The 24,877-nt window shown below is 39.7% G+C and overlaps 2 protein-coding genes across 2 annotated transcripts in view; one reads left to right on the top strand and one right to left on the bottom strand.

The window, feature by feature from the left end:
- Positions 1-3,807: 3,807 nt before the first annotated feature.
- On the bottom strand, positions 3,808-19,486 carry foxred1 (FAD-dependent oxidoreductase domain containing 1). Its single transcript, XM_086309466.1, has 11 exons — positions 19,201-19,486; positions 18,569-18,789; positions 18,259-18,369; positions 17,865-17,983; positions 17,418-17,512; positions 15,204-15,305; positions 10,275-10,351; positions 8,450-8,610; positions 6,935-7,064; positions 6,257-6,361; positions 3,808-6,018 (listed from the first exon to the last, which is right to left on the bottom strand). Exons 1-11 carry the CDS (start codon positions 19,358-19,360, stop codon positions 5,764-5,766), a joined length of 1,536 nt encoding a protein of 511 aa, XP_086165592.1. The 5' UTR covers positions 19,361-19,486; the 3' UTR covers positions 3,808-5,763.
- A 4,164-nt stretch (positions 19,487-23,650) lies between these two features.
- LOC147321158 (F-BAR and double SH3 domains protein 2-like) overlaps positions 23,651-24,877 on the top strand; it is a 45,588-nt gene continuing 44,361 nt past the window's right edge. Inside the window, exon 1 of the mRNA XM_086309457.1 lies at positions 23,651-23,871. Within this exon, the coding sequence (XP_086165583.1) occupies positions 23,851-23,871 (21 nt within the window). The 5' untranslated portion in view covers positions 23,651-23,850. The remainder of the gene's footprint in view (positions 23,872-24,877) is intronic.

The raw sequence follows: 24,877 nt of genomic DNA, 5'->3' as shown, positions 1-24,877 counted from the left end.
GTGACCGGTGCAAGCACTCATGCTGTTTTGTTTTCAGCCCTGAGAACATTTGAGATTTACGTCAGGCCTCACAAAGAATTCCCTCAGTTGCATTTCCCCTGGTTCCCCTCCCCCTCTTTGAACCTGCAAGGCTGCCTCCCATTTACATCAGAATGAAGAGCTGCAGGGCAAGAGTGTCTGCAATATTCTGCTGGCTGCAGGAGGACCATTTTCATATCTGTGGAGCAGATTACCATGATCTGTGATGCTGAATTGATAAGCCCACCCCAACCCCAGCAGTGATGAATATAAATGCCACAGCTGCATGTAAGTAAAGGGAGAAGGAAGTGGATGCAGAGGGTCTGCAATTCAGATAGAATCTTACAGGCTCCTGTGGCAGCCTAATTTAAAGAAAGTCATCTCACACCCAAGTGTGTTTAGCTCCAGGCGCTGTGCATTTCTAAACGTGCTGGCAGAACACATCTGCACATCACACTCTGCAGGTTCATTGAAGGCAAAGTTCAGCATTTGGGGAAATAAGCTCATTAAGTTTCTTGCCAAGAGTTAGAAAAAGCATGTCTGTATGCTCGATATGAGGGAAATACGACCCTCGACTGAGTTAGCTGTGCAAAAAGAATGGAAACGGCAAGAGGAGCACACCCTGGTTTAGTCCTCCACATCTCACTAATGAACGTTGATTCATACAAAAGGAGAACTGTGTGAATGTGAAACACTATGAAGCAAGCTGAGGTTAAAAGGTGATATATAAGTGCAGACCATTAACAATCATCACATTCTCCCAGCAGGACTCCAAGAAACTGCTGTGACCAACAAAGTCAGAGCACGTCAACTACAACTGTTCAGAGAAAATACTTTATTTTTATAGGTTTTATTTTTATTTTTACACCATTTTTCACTCTAAATGTGATACAAAGTGGATCTTTGCGTGAAGAGGGGGGAAGAGGAAGCAGAAAGAGTTCAATCCAAATCGCTTATCCAGGCCGAGGTCAAAGACACAAAAGTTCGTTCCCAGTATGCCCACCTGTGCAAATCAGGTAAATCCAATGATGACGAGTTCAAAGGTAAGGAAGCAGCAAAAAGACACAAAATTCAAAGAAAAGACGTGACACTTATTTTTTCAATGCAAAGGTTTCAGCCTTGTGGCCTTCAACTGCCACAGGCTAAGGAGGAAAACAACACTTTACAGTTCCTCCTGAGATATATATAATCTCTCCAGCAGGTTTAGGCCCTACCCTGGGGCGTCCTCCTACTCGGATTTGCCTGGAAAACCTGGACACATCCAAGTGCGGGACAACATTGCTTGGAAGTGGGAAACCGCGGTTTCCTCTTGGAGCCAGAACTAGGAGGAGAGCATTTAAGGCAGTGTCTAATGGCCAGGCCTGGATGGAGCCGTGGACCCTGTTCACCACCCTCCAGGACAGGCACTGGGGTTGGGTGCACAGCGAGCTAGCGAAGGTTGGAGCCTGGGAGTGTTGATGGTCACATTGTAGATAGCTGCCTCTCCTTGAGCGTGGATCAGCTGGAGGTTTCTTCCTGTTAAAAGGGAGCTTTTCCTTCCCACTGTCACCAAAGTGTTTGCTCATAGGGGGTCATCTAATTGTTGAGGTTTTTTCTCTCTTTTCTCTGTATTATTGTTGGGTCTTTAGCTTAAAATATAAAGTGCCTTGGGGTGACTGGTATTGTGATTTGGCACGAAATAAATAACATAAAATTTAATTTAATTCAGTTGAAAGGAACCAAAACAAGACAGACCAGACCAATCAGAATGGAAAGGAGCACAGACAATCCAAATAAACCATTTAATTTATTTATACTGGGTTCTGTGTCTGCTTTGGCTTTCCACATAAATTATGACAGATTTAATGAGCAGCTTTCTCAACATCCCTTAACTGTAAAATAAACCCCAATGGTTTTAATCGTGTGTACCCTGAGCTGATTTGATGACGGAGGGGGTTAAGTTCAGCCCGACAGCTCACTCATTACCATCTCTGTGATGAAAACATGATCCACTTTCAAGGCAGTTTATGAATTGCTTTCCGGTAACTTTGGCAGAGGGGCTTTTGTCGTAGCTCTGCTTTCATACTTACCTCAGAGGCAGTGAAGGAACCTGTTGGTGGGGTTTTGCCGGTGACTGACTCTGCCGTGCAAAATGATTCATTCTTTGCTGGTTTGCTGCATTGAGCGGCAGGAAGCTGAGATGTGGAGGATGCGGAGGTGTCTGGTCTGTGGGGAGCAGGGTGGTTCATAAACTCCTCTGAAGTTGCAAGGCGAAACCACAAATAATGCAAAATTGTTTTTCAGCGATGGAAGGCAACACTTGCAGGTGCAATTAGTCCCAAACTTGTCGCTGTGTGCTGCTCGTACTTCTTCTGCAGCACCTGGCAGTCCTCTTCACTGTTTTTAAAGAGGGAACAGCTGTGCCATCCTGAACGATCTGGTGCCTGTCTTAGGTGTGATAAATTAACCTAAACTTGTAGAGTTTTCTGTAATTTAAAAATTATAGATGGACTACTATGTGGGAACAGTGGAGCCCTGAAGTCAATCAGGGCCCTTCACCAGCACGTTTCTTAATAATTAGTGTCACTTTTGATCAAATTCACAACATGGTCCAATGGGGAAAGATATTGTATCATTTTTATGACACACCAAAAAATACATTTTACATGTTTTACGTGATGGCAAGCTACATTGTAGCCACAGCCGCCCCGGAGCAGCTGTGGCTACAATGTAGCTTGCCATCACCAGTGTGTGAATGTGTGTGTGAATAGGTGGATGACTGAATCTGTAAAGCGCTTTGAGGTCCTTAGGGACTAGTAAAGCACTATACAAATACAGGCCATTTACCATTATTGTATTTACGTAAGTGATCTCTCTATCACTATCTCTACCACTAATTGAAAACAAAAAATGGTTCACCTCATCTTCAGTTTCTTCAGTTCTAAAACCACAAGATAAAGAGTCCAAGGTAGTGGGGGTTGTCCCTTAGACCTACTAGGGCCAGTTTTCGCCTTTTCCCCTTCTTATGCACCTCATCACTGTGGTGTACATCCTTCTTCCTAAAAAGCATTATTGTAGCCAGTTAATTCTTTCCCCTGACCTTACAGCAGTATTCTTTTTTTTTTATCATCCACACCAGTGTGACATTTTCCAGTTTGAAAGGTTAATTTTTGAATATATTTAGAATAAACAGATCCAGACTTGGTATGAAAAATGAAAAGTCTGTTTTGAAACGTTCAGACTCCGATCTGGCATCCAGACCGCAGCTCCTGCTGCCTACATGTGTGCCCCGAAGAAATATTAACTCGCATGATAATCACAGGCAAAATATACAAGTGGCAGCTGTGGTACTGACTTGAATTAATCACCTAGCTCTGGGTTCTAAATCTATACAGAGTTTGCATGAAACATGTCAGAAGCGATGACGCTCCAAGCTTAAAATTACCCACTGAAATGGCGCCATCTGCTGCATGTTTTGTGTAAAACACCAGGAACTCCTGCATAAAAGACTATTGTTTTGTTTGCAGTGCTCGATAAGAAAGTAAGGCGGATGTTTTTAAGAAATGAAATGCTTTGAGAGTGTCTACATATAAGGTCTTATTTTGAAAAGGTTCAGTATCTGTATATTTATGATCGTACTGACCACCTGCTGTGCCGCCTTTTATGCGCTTTTTAATCACACAAATTCAATACAGAGTAAACATTCTGACAGTAAATCATACTGAGAGAAAGCAGATAACACCACCTTATATATGTTTACACATTTAAGTGTATGACAGATATAGTTTTTCACTTTCAGTAAGCAGATGATTGTCAAAGACATTTTTTTAATGATGTTTTTTAAGACATGGAAACTGCAAAGTTCAGCTTACACAGGATAATCCGATGATCCTGTCACTAATTAGTTATTTGGAAAATTAGCTTTTCTTCTTTCTAAAGTTAAATGAGTCACTGCACCTTTTTTATGCCTATTCCTTCTGGAGATTTAAAAGAGGAGCAGCGGCAACAAATGAAGGAAACAGGAAGTCAGGCAACAACTCCACGTTTTTCTTGAAAAATTGTCTTACTGATAAAAATGTAATTACACTGATCAATACAACACAATTACAGTATATTGATCAAATTAGAAAAATACACAAAAAGTATACAAAGCTGTTAAAAGTACCACAGTTAAACCGTTGCATGGGACAGCACATATGCATCTGATGATGTTTCACTCTAAATTTGCACGTTCCGACTGCGTAACGGTACCAAACAGCCGAGTTCAGTGGAAATCTGGAAAGCAGAAGTTATTCCTGTTACTCTGTATCAGGAGTGAGTCAGCTGCTGGCTCACCTCCATGCATATTTTTTGTCTTCTAATGAAGAAGCATCTCTTAGTTCCACTTTATTCTCAGTGGTTCCTCCTGCTGATTTCTTTAGAAAGGAACATTATTGCCTCTGAAATCAGACTAATAAAAGATACTGGTGCTGCCAGTAAGGTTCATTATTAAATGAAATCAAATGATCATTTAAAAGAATTAAACTCTTGATTTAAAACATGTTCTATATGCACGGAAAAAGTCCAAATTAAAGGATAATTCAGTTCACCACACCTTTGGTCTCATCACAGCAATAAGCGGGGCGTGGCCACGTGACCGGCTGACGGTGCCCACTCAATTCAACGCTTGATAGTTTACCAAATTGAAATGCACAGAGGAGCCAGTCAGTTTCAAAATGAAAGACCCCGAGCAGAGTAGGTGCTCTGAATCTGAAGCAAAATCTTGTAGGAAGTCATTTCCAGGGTTGTTATATTAAATATGACACTTTTACTATTATGGTTTATAACATAGTCTGAGCAACAGTTTTACTGTTTGCCTTTTTTGTGTTTAATGTCTTTAAGATCTTAAATAGTGTTTTCTGAAAATTTGTGTGCCTGAGAATTGGAAAAAATTCAAAATCTTTAAATATAATAAAGAAATGTATCAAAATCCAGGCTGAAAAAGTAAAATTTAGGGCATACTGACTCATTATTTTTGGTAACATCCATTAATACCCTAATTTATTTGTTTTTTGTTGTTGTAATTTTTAAAATTGAAAAAGTGGGATCACTAATACATACATTTTTTCCTTATTATCAGATTATAAACTACAACAGAAAGTTGTAAAATTGATTAACAATATCAGCTATCATCACCATTTGGCTGTGATAATTGTGTAGTGAAGATTTGAGGCTGTGACAGCCAAATAATTTAATTTTAATAACTAAATCACACGTCAGCTACACATCAGAAAAAGCAACATATAAATACCTTTAAGATACGGGACTCATTTATGTCTTTCAGTGACACATCAGAGAGATCACACTATGAAAAATCTTATTTAAAGAACCAAATAAATGTTCTCTGAACCTGCTGTTGTGAGAACTGTGTTAAAATCTTTAAAGACGAATCTTTTAAAAGGCCCTTTCATTATTTTGTCACTACCTGGCAGGATGTCTAATAATAACCTGAGACATCTGTCCACTCTGACCTCTTTGCAGTCCCAAATGGTCAGGAGACATTATTCCCGCAGCTCCTGAAGGCTGGAAATGTGCCGTATTCGGGCCTTTTCTTAAATCACTGAGGTTTTGCTTTTGCTTATCTGGATTGTAGAAATTATACTACCCAGATCTTATAAATCAATTTGTGTCATTAAAGTTATGTTTCCAGCTACAAAAATAAGACTTAGGTTATAATAATTTGGCTTCGGCAGGATGTGAAAGATATGATTTCAGGGTTCGGCTCAGCTACACGATGTTCCTCTCCAGCTTTGGTTCCTGCGTCAGAATCCGGTTGAAACTGAAGCCGCTCAGGTCCAGCGTTTTATAGTTTCCATCCAGAATCAGCTCCGCCACAGCGCGACCCACCGCAGGCGAGTGCTGCAGGCCATGGCCGCTGAAGCCCGTGGCGAAGTACATGTTGTTGATCAGGGGGTGCGTACCGATGATGGCGTTCTGGTCAAAGGTGTTGTAGTCATAGAAACCTGCCCAGGCACTGGTCACCTGAGGGGAAGAATGTGAGGACAAATTATGTTATTGTAAGTGATAAAGAGAGATCATAATCATTGTTTTGTTTTGGAAAAGCCCATTTCTGTACCAAGTTTTTAAATTTAACTCACTTAAAATATGGATACAATAAAATTAATCTGCAAGCTTCAAAATAAAACCAGTTCTGGCTGATAATAATGCTGTAATGCTGGCAGTAACCATGACGTGGGTGACCACACTTTCCCAACTGTACCTTAAGTTTCTCGAAAGCAGGAACTCGAAAGGCCAAATGAGGCCAGACATTCTCCTCAAAGAAACTGTGGTCCACCTCTAGATTACTGGCGTCTGGCTCTGCCGCCTGAGGACACACAACCAGTGCAAACAACGACATGATTTGCTCAGCTGTTGAATGTTAACATAAGGAAACAGCTCAGACGTCTTGATGCATTCTCAATCATCCAGGAAAGTAAATCTCCAAAAGTTGATTCTGTTCATCTGGACGTAGCATTTGAGTTCCTCCAGGGAGAAACGCTGGTGTGAGCGCGGAGTCAAGGAGGCCATTTACGTGAAAAGGGAAAGACCATCTCTGAATCGAGGAGGGGGCCTAAGGGTACATCTGTCGCCGTCTTACAACGCTGTGATTGCAGCCATTCCCCAACTCTCTGTGAATGGTACTCATGGCCATTGACCAGTGGTTGTTGATCAATGGTCATGAGAATTTGCATAATTACGATTAAGTAACTGACCTCCCAGCCCATTGTTCCTTCAGTGGGCTGGTTTCAGTCATTAGTTTATAAGATTGGGAAAACCTGCAGTCAGCTGAGACTGAAGAAGTCACTTGGAAGAGTGACGAAATGTTTCTCCCACAAAACGCTACGTCCAGATGAACAGAATCAACTTTTGGAGAAACAGCTCAGAGATAAAAACCAACCTCCTCTGGCGAGGCCCCGGTGATGTAGTTCCCACCTAACCCCTCTCTCCTGACGTAAACTCCTGAGTAATCGATTAAGAAAGGAGTGTCTAGACCGGGACCATCAGGACAGCGGACCACATACACATACCTGAAAAACAGTGACGAAGTAAACAGCTCAGAGTCGTACATCCAGTATGATATTATATCAGCTGATATTTCATTTCATGCCAAGATGTAAGTGAGGTTTCTCTGGCATGAACGTGATCAGACATTTACTCTGTTCTGCGTGGAAAAGTGTCTACAAAGAATTATCCAGAGAGCTCAAAACTCTGTCTTATAAAATGTTTATGTGATGGTTTGACAGCCGTTCAAGGCGGCACGAGGAAAGATTTAGTGGAGGTTTAAATAAGGCAGAAAAATGGGTAGCTTTTCAAAACACAGCCCACAGCTTAAGGTGAAAGTTTAATTTAACATGTGGCTTTTCTGAATTCATGCCAGGTAACCTTCAATACCTAAAAATACCATGCCCCAATGATTGCTTAAAATGTGGGTGCAGGAAAGCAAGGAAGCAACATTTGGGAGTTTTAGAAGAAATAGAAGAAAAAAGTATCAAAAAAATCCGTCTCTTGTTTTAATGACATCGAATTTTTAAGGGTGTGGGCTATATTATAGACTATACTAACCTTTCCTTCTTTAGTTGTAATTACACAATATTATTAAGGATACACGTTATATTATAGACTAGCCTAACCTCCTTTTTTTAGATTGCAATGTATAAATGAGGTAGGTAGGCTTTTTTATAATACGGTCTGCACTGTGTTGTATATTTACAATTATAGAGAAACCTAACGTCTCCTTACATTATAATTGTACAGCAGTATCAGGGGTGCAGGCTGTATTATAAAGTATCCGAACTTTCCCTCTTTACATTTTTCTTCTTTCGACTGCTCCCTTTAAGATTCAGCACAGCAAATCATCTCCCTACATCTCACCCTATCCCGAGCATCCTTTGTTCTCAGCTAACAGTAGCACAGTTTCCATCAGCACTCTGTTAGCCAAAGCCAATGGAGGTGGTCTTTGTCAAGCCGAGCTCAGACCGATTTGGTATGGAAATCTCATTTTTTGATTTAATGGTGAATGTCCTTTCGTATTAAACACACCCATTTATCCAAGTTTGGGACTGGCAGTAGGGGTGCAATGGCTCTACCTAAATCTAAAGCCACCATTTACACAGAATGCTTGAGTCTGATGGCATACATACTCAAACAGTCCAGGTCATGCCGACTAAAGTTATGTGACTGACTCGCTTGTATCCTACTTAGATTCATTTTTATCTGTAGTCTAAATGATGCAGAGCAAGAGTAAAATGAAAAGACTGCAGATGGTAGACGCTGACAGGCAGCGGCATGAAGTTGGTTTTTCAATTTTCGGGGTGCAGAGTCTGAAAAAAGCTGTCTGGTATTGATGCGGTTCGCTGTATGAGGCGCTGCCTTTCAAAGAAAACTCTAGCAGCCCCTCGAGTCAATAGCCTACCTTTTCCGTGGCTCAACAGGCAGTGGGATTCCAGCGATGGACTGCTTGGGGCCAAAGCCAATTCCCAGCATCTCGGTCAGTTTACCAGAAAAGGCTCCTGCTGCATTCACAACAATAGCGCACTCCACTGGCTGGTACTCCAGGCTGTGTGGCATCTGCACCTGCTCGACACAAGCAGACATCCCATCATCAGAGGTGGGAAAAAAAAAAGAAGTACAAACTTTTTACTTTTACATTTTCAAAACAGGCCCATTAATTTTGGTTTGACGTACTTGAGAGGAGTTATTTTTTCACGGCACTGTGAGCCTTCAAACATCAAACCGATTTGAGTCTGAGCAGGAACACATGAAAGGCAGCCCTGCACGTGTATTAATCACCAGGAGATGTGGCATAAAAAGAGATGAAAGAGGGGGAAAAACTGTGTGGCATAGTTAAAGAGGTTAAAATGGGACGGTGTTTTTATTTATTTATTTTTTGGCACAACACCGGCATGACTGCAGGTGTCCATAAGTCGCTGTACTTCAGCATCTCGCTAGCCACACACAAAACAAGCATGCATAAAGATCTAACATGTTGCTTCAAGTTGATAGCTAAAGGTCCAGCTGCCGTATTTCACAGGGAGAGACAAGTACAGAATTATGTACTTTTACCTCCTCTACCCATCATGCACGTTTGTGCTTTTTCTGATTCAGTGCACAGTTTTAACAGAAGTATTTCGTGCCAATCAGTCAGCTGGAGCTTGAATTCCATATTTTCATTCTTGGACTCTTAGCAGAGTAGCTCAGCATATTTCACAGATCAAAATAATTCTAATGTAAAGGTTGGCCGGTTAAAGAAATCCTTTTTTAGCACACAATATTTGTCAAATTGAGATCAAAATTCCATAAACAACATACAACCGTACTAATTATTTAAAATAATATCCCAGAAAGGACAGCACTGTTTCAGCTGCTCAAGAGGACACCAATAGCAATAGCTGTGAAGAGTTTTAAAATGGCTGATTGTTGCAAAGCAGTATTGTTTAAGGGAAGAGCAAGACCTTCACCTGAGGTAACAGAAAACTGCAGAGAGCTACTTGATGACCTCTGGGAAATATGTTTCCAGGTTTCTTCAGTGAACATGCAGGAAACGTTGGTTAATGACTGATTAGTCTACAGATTATAATAATCCTTTGGTAATATATTGTGCAGTGAAGGATCTCTATGCTGATGGTAATATTTCCTCATCTGGACAGATGTCAGACAGTTTAGTCGTCCTAAGACACATTTCTAACGACGTAATGCAGCTCACAAGTTTTATGGCTTCCCTTTCTGACTCCTTCCTGCCTGCACTCCACAATCCCTCCTGGATTTAGTGCTCTAAAAAAAAAAAAGGTATTAAAAGCACCACAAGACAAATTTATGAGGTACTTAGTGCCAGTAATCAGGCGGTGTGGGACACATTAAACAGGACGAGGTCACCTGGGAAGAAATTGCAGTTAATATATGGTCTGAAGGGATTTGAAGAACATGCCATCCATCTGTTGTTATTCAGACTTCACACATTCATTGAGAATCAGCAGAGCTTTTGTACGCAATAATTTTAGTATATTTAATGATACAATAAAGTTTTACTTGAGCAGTTGAAGACACTGCACTGCACAAGTGTCACAGCAACTGAGAATTCCCCTCTAAAGCTTAGTAAACATTAACATAAGTGAACCAAACCGAGGGAGGTACAAGTCAGAGACTTCTCTAACATGTTAGCGATCACACAGAATAATAAATAAACAGCTTTATACGCTTCGCTAATCTCACAGACATTCAGCACTTGCAGTTCCACTTACTTTGACTGACTTTATTCTCCTCAGATCCAGCTTTTCTCCATCAGTTGTCGTTATCACGCTTGTCGTATATTTTAATTCTGTGTGAGAAACACATTAAAACCAATTTTCAACACAAAGAAAAAGAAGAAGAAGAAGTTACTTTCAGCTGCTCCCTTATTCACAACGGGTCACCACAGCAGATATTTGATTTGGCAGATTTTCACACCCTTCCTGAGACAAAACACGGGGGACTTTTGTCTCCTATTGGGATCCAACCTTTTGCTATTTAGGCGAATGTAGGAACTGAAATACTCATGTACGGAAGCCCGGAGTTGCCAAACAACTAGTTGTTGTTTTCTGAGATATGTTTTTCTTTCTTTTTTTTAAATCAGCTAAATTATTTCAGGGCTGCCAAATAACACCAGATTTTCAAAATAAAAATCATTTTTTTCAATCAATCAATTAAAAGAAGGGTGGCATGTGGAGCCAATGGGAACTCACTAACGGAAATTTGCCACATTAACGCGCTTATGGCGTTAACGTCATTTTAACGAGATTAACGCTGACAGCGTTAAAATACATTTAAAGTTAAATTATATAGAATAAAAGAGAATACATTGTTGGATCATTCATTAATGTGTATATGACTTTAACGATGCACATAGAGATGATTTTAATTGCTTATTTACCGCCTCATAGCTTATCTATCATAAACATATTACTTTATTTATGTTTTAAAACTACAAAAAATGGTGAGTAACTACAGTTTTAAAGCAAAGTTTAAATTTCTACATCCTAATCTTGTCCCTCCACTTGTTCTATCAGTCCTCTCATCCAACGAATGATGTAAGATTAATATTTCTCTAAAGCCATGAAGAAAACTGCCTGAGGAAATCAGGTCAGCAGAGTCAGAGACTTCCTCTCTTCTTAAGACAGAGAAAACCTCTGATTTTATTGGTCTGCTCTGTGTGAATATGTGATACGAGTGAATTCTTTTTATACAGATGCCTGTGTAACATAACAGTTTTGTAAAACACAACCTCAATCTCTGTGTAACACACAAGGTGTCCTTTGGTGCCTTGAGGCTCCAGCTGTGGCAACATCAGTCACCAAGGGATAAACGTCCTGGTTTAGAGACCTACAAAGCCTGTGCTAAGCAGCTGGAGGGTTTTTTTGTTTTGTTTTTCTTATTTATTTATTTTTTTGAGGGGGGGAATACGCTCCAGATTTAAAAGCAAGGAGACAGCGTTTCACTTCCCAGTGGGATCACTTTGTTCCCCCTTTGTCACCCCCCTGGTTCTGTTTAGGCACTAAAAACTACCCACTGAGCTTTAGGAAAAGATTGTGGTTTTTTTTTTTTTTTAAATCCACCACTTCATAATGGTGAATAGTGAGTTTTTAGACTCGTCTCACTTATGCTAGAACAAGGTGAGTCGAGGACAGTGAATCCCTATTAATGGAAAGAGAACGGACCGGTTGCTGTTGATTTTGTGGTCTGTTTGTTTTGTTAAGAGTGCTAGTATACAGTGTTGGGGAGTAACGGAATACATGTACCGCCTTTACGTATTTAAAATACAAAATATGAGTAACTGTATTCCGTTACTGTTACCGTTGAAAAAGGTGGTATTCAGAATACAGTTACTTTGTTGAAATAAATGGATTACACGGCGGTACTTCCCTGTTTCATATTGTCGCCGGTCAGGACTGTTTGGGTTTTGTTTGACAGCTATGTTCTGTTGTTCCAGGCGGCAGCGTTACGGTTGCCATGGTTACAGGGTGACGCTCTCTCTCTGCGTGTTTCCTCGGTGAGAGAGCGCCTTTTTGTTGTTGCTGTGCTAAGCTAATAGGCAGAATGCTACAGGTATAGCTCTAAAGAATGTAGCATCATAGGCAGTGTAGTCCGTGCTGCAGGGAGAATGGACTGCCATACCCGTTATGTGTCTGTGAGCGAGGGAGGGAGAAAAAGGAAAAGTACGAGTTGTCATCGAGCAAAGACGGGAGCTGGAAGCATGTAAATATAATAACTAGAAAGCGAAAATTTCAGAAGAAATTTTAAGTGTGCCTATGCCGCTGCTAATCAGTGTAGTTTGCCATTCATACGGCTACAGAGAACAAAACTCAGCAGAGCAGCCATTCTCCACCATGAACTATGGTAAAAACAAACACTGCTCACGCCTCACAAATGACAGCTTACAGTTTTGTGTAAAGATGAGGTGACTTCGTACAGCCCCGATTTGAAGACGCTGTGCACACAGGTTCATGAGCAGAAGTCCCATTGTACCACAGCAGACCCAACAATGTTTGCATGAACACGCTTTGAAGCATTACGTTATGGACCAATTTTCACACATGGTTGGTGTACCCACACAGAGGGCTGTAGCTTTTCAACTCACAGCCCAACACACAGCCAAAAAACAGCCGAGAGAGCATAGACTTTACGCCCGAGAGACGTGATTGCAGATGCCGCTCAGGTGGGTCCACCTCCCCTGCAGCGGCACTGCAGACCACGCCCCGCCACATACATCAAACACGTAAAATAAATATTTATGCACTTTTGCATTCACTTTTTGTTTTTGTTATTTTTACACAGTGTTCTGAATGAATAACAATGGTCTACAGCCAGTCTTGTGTATTATTATACAAACTTTGGTTGTAAGATTCAGATAACTATTTAATAAAAGCTAAATATTTTATATGAGAGTAAGAAAGAAAAGTATATCTTTGTGCCCCAGTTACCAGCTGTCAGCTGCTTAGAAAAGGATCCTGGTGTTATTTGTCTCTCAGAAACAGTTCATAACTTCCCTTCAACTCATTCATGTCACCTAAAAGGTAAACCTGTTTCTCCATCACCAGTTCAGCTCTGATGATTCAGTAAGGACATCTCCTGGTTTCGACCAGCCGTTTTTACAGCTGTGGCTCCAGCAAACATCAGCTGATACTATAAATTAAAATCAAATGAATTCTAACAACAGCTGATCAAGCTTAAACGCGCTGCTGTTGTTTAGCGCGATAAACAAACAAGAGAGAAAAGCCGATCATTGATCAGTTTCATATTTGAAGTTGCAACAGGCGAGAGAATGACAGGAAGACTCCGCTCTGCAGCATAACGACAGAATAAATCCAGCTTTGTGTCTTTTTCCATTCTACCTGAAGTCCGGGACAAACTGCGTTTCTTTTTCAGCTCAATACGAAACGCATAATATTTTCTCTGAATGCGGGACGATTCCGTTTGTACGGAACGGTTGGCAACTCTAAGAACTAACCCTTATGAATAAAATAAAGTTCAACATCAGTAACTTAGCACGCACACAGCTGTATAGAAACTCCGTCGTGCTAGCTAGCGCGCAGTACGAGTTATTGTAACTGAAACGAAACGAGTGTGAGTCGCCTCACTGAAAGCCAAGCCCGGGTGCTTTTGAGCGAAGCCGCGCTAGCTAGCCGGCTAGCAGCAACATCGTAAGAGAACTGTTGCTACTATGGGATGTCTTGATAAAACGAGCAGATATTTGAAGTTTACACAGCTACATTCTCGCCTGAAAATATCTTAAAAGTTTATTTTGTGACCTACAAACACTAATAAAAGCAATATATAAAACGAAGAGGTAGCCGCCATTGTTTTACTCGGCAGAGGTGTGCTATGAATTGTGGGATATGGAGTTTTCCACTAAGCATACACCCTTGCAGTTACCGTAACTATTCAATGGTTCGCGCAACCTTAAAAATTCCAATGGTTACTGAAAGCAGCGACGCTGTGCGCGCCGTTGATATTGTCGTCATTACGGTAATCCAAATAAGGGTAGACAGGCCGTACCACTCCCGGCATACCACTAGAGAGAGCCAACACACCACAAATGAAGTTTGAAATTTGTTTCAGTGGGACCAAAAGATGGAGCCAACACACCACAAATGAAGCCTTCCCATTCATTTCAATGGGCAAAAACTTGCATTAAAATATTCATATTTAAAAAACTATAGAATTAATAAACACCAAAAGTCATGAGTTACACGGCGAAATTTTAGGCGGAAAAAGGAAAATAATAAGAATAAGAATAATAAATCCGACGAATAGTAATAAGTGTGCCTCTTGGCATAGGCACACTTAATAACCACTGCAGCCAAGAAGAGTGCCTGACGAGCCCAGTTGTAAGTAAGCTATTAAGACTCAATTGTACACTGTGTTGTGTTTTCCTCCGAAACAATAAGTTCAGTTGGAGCAGCCTTTCAACGCCTCTCTCTGTAGAGCAGAGTTGACCCACACAACAAAGTAAAGCTATTTTTTTGGCTATGAGCCCGACACAGAACCCTGCGTATTAGTCAGAGGTCCCTTTACTACAGTTCGGAGCCGCGGACCTTCAGTAATAGTAATAAATCACAGCAATAGTACATTCACGTAGTTGTAAACAGCATGATAATATATTAAGTAATCCAAAGTATTCAGAATACGTTACTCTCATTGAGTAACGTAACGGAATACGTTACAGAATACATTTTGGGGCATGTATTCTGTAATCTGTAATGGAATACATTTTAAAAGTAACCTTCCCAACACTGCTAGTATAAATGAAAATGACTGGGTTGTGTCCCCAGCTACATGCCTATGGCAACAATATTATTAATACTGATTCATTTTTTTTTTAAATTAGAAACACCTAAAATACACTCTTACAGCTGCTCCACAGGCAGTGCTTCCACCCTGTTTAATTTAAGCTCTGTATAAGTGAAGATTCTTATTAATTTTATAACTATTCTTATATTTTCCAAATTTATAAGACTGATGTCGCACAAATGAAAACCCTGATTTGTCCAAAATAATTCAAAAACAAACATTCGGTTTATACAAAAACTATAAATCAAAAGTCATGAGTTACACGGCGAAATTTCTTCTTAGCAGACGTATTTCCCCTGTGTGTGTGTGTTTGTTTGTTTAGTTGTCAGGACGCTGTAACGAACCTGTGACTTCCCCACAGCACTGAATGGCTCCCATGGAGATGGCCTTCCTCTTAAAGGCGTTCAGCAGAGTCCATGGGTCAAACCAGCCCTCATTCTCCAGCCCTGCATGACAGAAGATCAGACAGACATTCACAATGGTGCGCACGATTACTGAATATTACAAGGAAATCATGAACAACTGGATAAAAGTACTAAAACTGGCACATTTTCTCTTTTAAATAATTCATTTGATAAACACCATTAGCCACTTGAAATATAACATTTCTGGTTTTCTGGTTATCGATAAGTGATGCCAGACTTCAGGGAATAATACTTATCGAATATTACAATACTATTAGTACTATAATATGCCATGACTAATAGTAATAATTGAGAGAACTGCTGGAGCTCCTGAGATGTGAATAGTTTCCGTTTCTTACTGACTGTGACAAAAGAAGACAAATCAGGATCTAAAACTGGGCTGTCAGAGAATAATTAGGCGACTCCACACCACTATCATCTAATATTAGCAGATGGAAAGAACTGTCAGACGCCCTGATAAGTTAAATTACTGTTGGCTGCAGCTTTGCATTACTCAGATTAGTTTTTCTAAGGTCTTAAAACGAGAGTGTGTCATAGGCTCATATATCACAGTTAATCTTCTGCTTAAGTGTTGCAGATTTCTTAAAAATCGTGACCCAAATGATGGTGTTGGGGATTTTTGCCTGGATGGGAATCCAGTGACGTAATTGGGTGTGCAAACACAGATTAATGAATGCTTTTGCGCCTATTTTTCACTTATATATTTGGTGTGTATTTGTTACACTGGTTGTCCCAGGACAGAGCTGCAGACTGTTTTCAACATTAGTGGAAATTCTCTCCAAGAAGAGGAAGAGGAAGAGGAAACTTTAGTTAATAAAAACTCTAATGGGATTTACAGGTGCCACGAGCTAAAGCACTTTAGCTTTAGTCTGCAGAACACGAAACAGCAGCAGAGAAAGTCACACTGTAGATATCCAGCTCAGTTAAATACAAACAGATAAGAACAAAATTCAGAGCCAAATATACAGTTGTGGTCAGATGTTTACACATGTTCTTCATGGGCATGAATGTCATGGTAATTTGGGGCTTTTAATGATTTCTTTGAACAGTTATTTTTCCAGTGTGTGATGAATGTACAGCACACTCCTTTAAGAAATTTAAAAAACAAGAATTGGGTGCACAGATTTTTATTTATTTTGGATTTCATCAGGTCAAAACCTCTGCATTCATGCTCAAATATATACATGCACCTCCACTAATATCTGTTTAAATATCCATTAGCAAGTTGTACTTTAACCATCACAAGCTTCTGGCTGGAGTGTTTCTGGTGTGTTTCCTAGTAAAGATGTGCCTTTTAAGCACAGTCCACAAATGTTCAATAAGGTTGAGGTTGATCTTTGGAAAGGCATTTCCAGAAGCTTAACATTCACCTGCTTTATCCATCCCAAAACCAGATGTGAAGTATGTTTGGAATCATTTTCCTGTTTGAACATCCAACAGTGTCCAAGTTTCAACCATCAAACTGTTGATTTGAGTTCAAGTTGAAAAATTTGGAGGTAGTTCTTCATTATTCCATCCGGTTGGTGTAATAAAACAGCACCACTGGCAGCAACACAGCCCCAAGTGATGCTACCACCACCGTGCTTCACAGTTGGTACATTGTTCTTTGGTTTGAATACGTCGCCTTTACTCCTTCATAGATGTGGCCAGATAGCCTAACCTTTGTTTTATCTGACCATAAAACTTTTCTCTAGAAGGTGAATTTCAAATTTCAGTTGAGCTTGAAGGTGTCCGGTTTCAAGCAGGAGCTTCTTTCTTGGTCAGCACCCTTTCAGTCCACGGTGGCGTAAAACTTCCTCTACTATGGACAGTGGCGTTTGTGTTCTAACAGTTTCTGGTTTGTAGCACGTTCGAGCCTGTTTGGTTTTTCCAGATCTTGGTAAAGTGGTGACACATCTGAATAACTTGGACTTACTTATGAAATGATCTTAGACTTGTTGTTTAAAAATAGGCTTTCCAATTGTTCTGAGTATCATCAGTGCTACCAAACAAATTCTTTTTATGCCAGAAAAAATAAAATAACAGCTGCATTCAATCATGATCAGTGATGAGAAGCTAACATTTCTTGACCTTGTCTGGTGTGGCTGCTGATAATCATTACAGACCTTCAGTTCACATTTTATTTGCACTCACCGTATGAAGCAAGAACCACACCCTCTGTGTTTACCCACGGAAACTTCTCCTTCAGTTGTGTCGGAGACAGAAGAGACACTTTGGCTCCAGCGTACCTGAAATGTGAGTTAAATTTTAGCTTCCTGATATCCCAAAAACTCACAAACTTAGCAACTAATATGTAACTAATCACAGAATAAGATGAAAAATGTCCTTAGTGTTTTTATTGATTCATTCTAGCACCTTACAGAAATCCTCTAGGACAGAAAATGGAAAAATGTATAATTTATAAACCCTATGGCTGTTTTATGAGTTCAGTTTCTTTCCAAAATGTAAATATATCAGGACATTTTTAAAATTAACTGCAACTCTGAAAATTAATAATGGCAAATGACCGTTCACGGCCCTTCACGTTACACACTGTGGGTTTTTACTGTGGTATGAGCACTGGTTTCTTGAGCCTGATACCTTTGGGTGCTGTAGTTCTCCTCCATGATGTGAGCCACCGCCTCACTGGCCAGGAAGAGGTATCCCGAGTGGTTAAACTGCAGGTCTATGGGGTCTTCGTTCAACACACCGAGATGCTCCTGACGGGATTCAGAGGTGTGACAGTTTGCACTCTTTAAATAAAACATTTAACTGCATTTTGTATTTAATATCAAAATTTGTTTGATGATCTGAGACATACAGGAAAAATCAGGAAGGGGGGGAATTTTTTCACAGCACTGTATGACAGAAAAAAGTATAATAGGTCCTCTTTGATCTCATCTGACATGGCTATAAAGTGTTCACATATTAACAAAGCACATGTTCTGTCACATTTAATGATTAAAAGCCTCATTGTTCATTTCCAGTGACCTACATTGATGTTCCTTATGAAGTCGGCAGAGGCCAGGGAGAGGTGGATGTTCTCCGGCAGGGAGAACTGCTGTCGGATCCCCCCAGCAGATAGCACTGTGGAGGCCTGGGAGTACTGCGAACAGTCAGGGGGAGCAGTTTATGAATATGAGGAGGAAAAGGCAGAGGATTAGTTTGAACAGCAGTGAGGACATGACTCATGAGCACAGTATGATCCTTTCTCCTGACACTTTGAATAGATTTAAATCATGCAATTTTTTGAAAGGAATAAAGTGACACTGCTAGTCTACACTCATTATCTCTCAGTCCCTCACCGTTGGGTCCTTTTCCACAACCAGGACCCGCACCCCTCCGCGCACCATCTCCTTCTGTTTCAGCCAGTAGGCGATGGACCAGCCCACCACCCCGCCTCCCACGATCACGATATCCGCCCTCTCTGGAGGAAGGTTGGGGTTGATTTCCAGAGGAGTCCAGCTGCTCCCAGGAAGCGCGTCCATCGCCTTCTTCCGCATAGCTTCCATATGGGTCTCCAGATCTGAGCCACAAAACCCCAAACTTTACACTCTCTCAAGGTTACTTGCAAATGTTTACCTTCAGCTAAGAAATTAAAATGATTCCCGGTACTTTAGCTATCACTCTCAAATACGGCATATAAAACAGTTTATAAATTACAAACACTTTAACGCAAATTAACATGCATGGTTGTTCCTTTTGAATTTTCGGCCAAATCGTTTAGTAGTTTAGTGCAAAGAACTATAAAAGTTGTTATTTGAAACACTGTATGCAACCGAATTGCAGACAGGCTTCTAGTAGCTTATTAAAACTGTTTAGCAGGATCCTAAAAGTTGCACATATTTATAGAAACACAAACCATTGGATAATTTTAGTATTTTTAAATGTAAGCTGGTTTGCTGAGTTGCACAACAGTCGTCCTGGTTACTCCCACCTTTGAAGAAGTCATTTCGTAGAGATGTGCCTGTGCTAAAGCTTTGACACAGAGACAGATGTCCGTTCAGCCATGTGGATCGACGTGTAACCTGTGTGGAGGTGAGTAATCCACGAGCCGGCCCCACCTTCACCTGCAGCCGCCGCCACATGGCAGACATGGCTGGGCTTCAGTAAGCTAATCGGCTAGCTAAAGTGAAACACGATGCAAACCAAAACAAGAGCAGCGTGAGCAAACTTTCATTCTTCCTCCATCACAACAGCACTAACGGTCTAACCTTGCAGCGCTGCTAACAAAAACACGCAGCACGACCGGTTTCACTTAGGCGTCCTTCAAAATAAAAGAACCAATCTGGACCATTTAGCGGATTAGTGTGTGAAGCAGTGATGCATTCACCTTTTCTGACACTTCAGAAGCCAGAAATCCGCACCTAAGCAACCATTAACAATAAAAAGCGCTCGAAGTTGAATTGTACTTAAAGTAAGGGCAGTGCAATAGCTTTAAAAACTTTTATTTTGCCCCCCTTTTAAAAAAATCACACGGATTAATTTCATATCTTCCAAACTGTCCCACAACTGGAGAATCTGATTTGTACTTTTTATTTGTGTATGTGTGTAGATATATATGTCCAGATTTCACCCCATATACAAAAGAAACAAGATGTATTTTGCAAAGGATGCAAAAAATAACAGTAGCAGACCCTTTTTTTTTTCTTGTTGGCTTCATTGTTTAGCTCCACAACACAGGCATAAAGTGTGATATATTTTGGAGGTCCAAAGGAATATAATTTAACTGAATAAATTCAAGATGAATATGAACCGATGTCTATTTAAAGAGGGCGTTTCCACAGCAAACTGATGCTGATATCCACACACTGCAGCAGAAAAAGTCACTGAATCCAGGAAATGTGCATGATGCTGACATTTTCCTGTGTCCAGTGTTTAAATGAACCCATGCACACATGAATATACAAACTTTATATAGCTTTTATGCCAGCTAATTATCCCCTGCTGATAGTTAATAAGAACTTATGAAATATTTTTTATGTAATTTTTTGATTCAGTCAGTGATCCAAAACACAAAAATGTAAAATATAAAATGTACAATGGCATAATCGTGTTCTGATCAATCTATTAATTAACTGACCGCTTAAATGCGATTCTCAGAAATACATGCTGGGGTCATCACTGTTAAGATACATTTAATCAGTAAACTTTCAAATCTTATGTTTTCAGCTTTTTTGTGTAGAAAAATGTAAAATCATAAAGAAAATATTTACTAAATAACTGAATAGATTTATCAAATTTATTTAGGCATACACCTGTTTCAATGAAAGAAACACATCTCATTTTGTCTTAAAATAAATTTTAATGTGAAGCATTCCATGCCTATACAGTATTTAATTTTTTAAATACATTTTAATTATGTTAAAGTCTACATTGATGGTAATAATCCAGCCTGATGCGCAGTATGTTGGTAAAGAATTTTAAATACAAAATGTGTATGTTTAAAAAAAATGTCTCACACTCAGGAGCTGGAGGGCTTTTAAAACATATATTTCTTACACATTTTATTTCTATACCAAGTTTTGCTTCGTTTTTGTGGATTTTTTAAAACATTATCACTTTTAAATATTACTCCACATTTGTTTTTATATATTTATATATTCGTTCTTATTTTAAAATTCATAGATTACTGAAGCTGCTCCTACAAAACGTGGTGCATGAAAACATGATTTTATTTTGAAAACTTCACAGGAAATCGCACTTATGATCCTGCAGGCGCGATCTTCATCGTCAAAGAGGCAGTGGCTTGCCACGTGAGTGAAGAGGACCAATCAGAAAGGGGAGTGGATCCATTTCTTCTCCTTGGAGCGCATTCTTATATCTTTTTTATTGGCTGCAAGACAAATTTTGGGATATGCGAATATCTTTGCAGCATATTAAAGCTTATCAAAAGTTTTACTTGAAATTAATTAGACTAACAATGGAAACATTATCTTCCTCATGAATTCTTTTAGAATATTTTGTAATTAGACACCCCCCTTAAGCCAACACTGTTTTCCTTCTCTGCTTTAATCTGCTTTTTGGCTGCTTGTTAAATGAAACCATATTCTTAGTATCAGAGATACTAAACCTAATTTACAGGCCGTTATGGAAAATGTCTGGCTTTTGAACCCTTAATTCAGCTCCTTACCGGAAAAGTTCAGTTAAAGTGAAATTTAATTCCTTGCTATTACAAAGAAATGTCAGTTTACAAAGACAGTTCTCTAGAGCCTTCAAACCAGCTGTTGCTACTAGAGATGGACCGATCCGGTATCGATCCGATACTGACCTAAATTACTGGATCAGATATCGGAGAGAAAAAAAAGAAAAAAATGTAATCCGATCTGAAGTATCACAAAATCACCTCACAAAACGCACTACTTAGCATAACCCAGCTCAGCGCATCAGAGCAGTATTTGTCACGTGATAGAGCTGTTGTCTGCCAGACCTGTCAGCGGGCTGTTGGAGCATTTGGAGCCTGGCCACATGCTTCCTAACCGCTGCATTTCATCTCGGCGAAAACTATCCCATAGAAGTAAAGCAAGTGTGTAAGTTCATCCCTGAATGTTTGCATAGTATTTCCACGTTAAGCTTAACAACTGAGATATTGAGCCACAGCTGGACTGGCCATCAGAGTTCCATATTGAGGTGAAAAGGAAGCGATTAGACACAAAGCTGGAGTTATTCTGTCTTTGCTGCGAGGTTGCATCTACTTCGCTCATTCTCTCTCCCTTCCTCTCCTGTTATTACTTCAAACATGAAACTGATCAATGATAAGCTGATCGGCTTTTCTGCCGCAAGTCCCGTCTTTCTTGTTTGTTTATCGCCCACTTTGACCAGTGGATAAACAACAACAGCAGCACGTTTAAGCGTGATAAGCTGTTGTTAGAATGTATTTAATATTACTTTCTAGTAACAGCTGAGGTTTGCTGGAGCCACAGCTGTAAAAGCTGCTGGTGATGATATCCGTTTGGATATGTGGTGAGAGGGAAACATGAAGATGAAAGATCCTTACTAAATCATCAGAGCTGAGCAGGTGATGGAGAAACAGGTTTACCTTTTAGGTGACATGAATGAGTTGAAGGGAAGTTATGAACTGTTTCTGAGAGACAAATAACACCAGGATCCTTTTCTAAGTAGCTGACAGCTGGTAACTGTGCAGGGGCGGATCTAGTAAAGCTTTGTTGGGGGCCAGGTAGGCCATTAACAGGGAGAGGGGGGCACAAAGAAATATTTTTCTTTGTTATGTCAGTCAAAAACTTTGAATAAATAATTATCTGAATATTACAACAAAAGTGGTCATCTGATTAAATGTATAGAAATCCATTATTGTATATAGTAACTAATAAGTCTAATATACACCCTAGTAAGCTATAGTACTTTTTCCTTTGGGAAGGTACCATCTGTGCAGTCTGCAATTCTGTTGAAGAAAGATGTTGAATCTATTTAAATATTGTAGAAAAATAATTGATTTCTGTGGATTTGTTTTACACTTGCATTAAATTAAAGTTGATTACATCGATTAAGGGCGGGGGTGGTTCCCTAATATTTTTGCTGGGAGTCGGCAACCCTATTAGTTAGGTTGTTTAATATTTCCACTAAGTACTCTTTAAAATACCAGAATAGGGAGGATGGTGTAGGTTTAAATTTATAAGATTGATCAGTGTTGCTAAACCATAAAATGTTTTGGGTGGAGTGTATTTTTTGCATACAGGTATAACAGAATAGCTTCAGTCTCTTGTTTTTTAAAACTTGAGTATGAACTTATACAAAATGCAGCAAGATATCTATAAAAAACTGTTTTATTGATTACAAAATACGCTATATCGGATTTATATCTGTATCGGCAGATATCCAAATTTATGATATCGGAATCGGTATTGGACATTAAAAAGTGGTATCGTGCCATCTCTAGTTGCTACACAAATATATAATTATATGCTTGTAATCTTATTATTAAGTATAATAATAGTTAGAGTACAAACTGTAGTATTATTTTTAAGAATTATTTATTGCAGAAATTTTTTTATAGCACAAGCACGAATAACTAGATAGATAAATGGATAGATACCCCTATCTATCTATCTATCTATCTATCTATCTATCTATCTATCTATCTATCTATCTATCTATCTATCTATCTATCTATCTATCTATCTGTCTATCTATCTATCTATACAAAAATATCATGTTCCCATGTATAACGCGCCTTATGTGTTAGGCATGTGTTAATTCGTTACAAAATAACTTACATAAAACCTTAGAATATCTGTTCAAAACCACACTTTGACCGAGCGTGCTTTTATTTTCGAGATTCTGCACGGAAGTAGCCTCTATGTTTCCCAGAACCGGGCTCTTATTTCGAAAGTTTGTCGGGAAGTGTGTCTTAATTGCGCAGGGTTTGATTCGCTGCAGTGTTCTCTGCGCCCTGGGGCCACAGTGTTTTCAACGGGACTCAACTTACTACTTGCTGGACTCGCCATGGCCGCTTGAGCCTGCTGAAATATTCTTCTTCCGTTATCATTTGGTCGTAGCGTTTGGATAGACTTTTTTTTCAGACATACTTTCGCCTTCTCTTTCGTAGTTTTTATGTCAAGGAACAAGGATGCAGCCTCCGCCGAGAAAGGTGAGTTTTTGCCGTTGTAGCCCCCTGAGCTAACGTTACTTCGACGGACTGGTGCATATTTAATGGTTGGAAATTTATGCTTTGTTGCTCTTCGCCCGGTTTAAATGAAGAAACTCCCCTTTTATTCTCCAAATATGTCCTTGTTTGTTTGCTTATACGTCGATTTTGCTTTCATTACCTCTATAAATACCACCACAAGAGGAAAACTTATTTTAAAAGACTCCCATGTGCCACTTTTTTAAGGGAGAATAGCCCCGTTAACGTGCCCCGTTCCCTCTCGAACGGAGAAAGAGTCCTACTAAAGTGACAGCTAAAATTAATAAATGCATCCGCAAAAGTGCGCACATCTTAGAAAAAGTTTATTTTGTTTAAATAAATAATATTACGGAGATTTTGTTTTACATCGGCTCAAAACTGATCCAGCTAAGCAACGCTTAAGTTCAAGTAAATGCCACTTTGGCTCCCTCCTGTCCCGCTGCCACCCGCTAGTTAAGAGGAGCAGAGTTGGGGGGGTGAAAAGCTGGAAGAAGGTCCTCATTTTATCCAACGCAGATACAAGTTGTGCTTTTATGTGTGCCGATTTTAAGAGGAGGACTAACCTTATTGTAAAACTTACAAGTCAAGTTAAGAACTGTGATGCAAATATTCCTGTAGCTCCGGGAGAGTCAGTTGACAGATACTAGTACGGAGTTTTGTGGAATTTTTTTCTCTCTAACAAAAAGTCTGTGTGCGGAAGAAAAGCACTCGTTGGCTTAAAATGGTGTATTTAAAGCTTAAAACAGCTCAGTAGGTGTTAAAGTATAGATTAGTTCTAAGTGTTTTATTACAGAAATAAGCATGAAAGCAAACAAATCTCTGCAAAGTCGGCCTCTATGCGAAAAAATGTTCTTGTGGGATCATATTTCAATAACAAGACTCAACAGCAGGGCAGTTTTTTTAACCACAGGACATTTTGTAAATATAAAGCTGTTAGGTTTTGGTTAATTTTTGTTTTGTATTTGGAGCT

Source organism: Aulonocara sp. 'chitande type north' Nkhata Bay, linkage group LG10 (genome assembly GCF_057382095.1).
Source record: "Aulonocara sp. 'chitande type north' Nkhata Bay isolate Kocher_YH1m ecotype deep benthic linkage group LG10, A_spYH_male_GT1.1, whole genome shotgun sequence".
Lineage (NCBI taxonomy): Eukaryota > Metazoa > Chordata > Actinopteri > Cichliformes > Cichlidae > Aulonocara > Aulonocara sp. 'chitande type north' Nkhata Bay.
The sequence above is the reverse complement of the archived record's forward strand: the minus strand, read 5'-3'. Positions and strand labels throughout refer to the sequence as shown.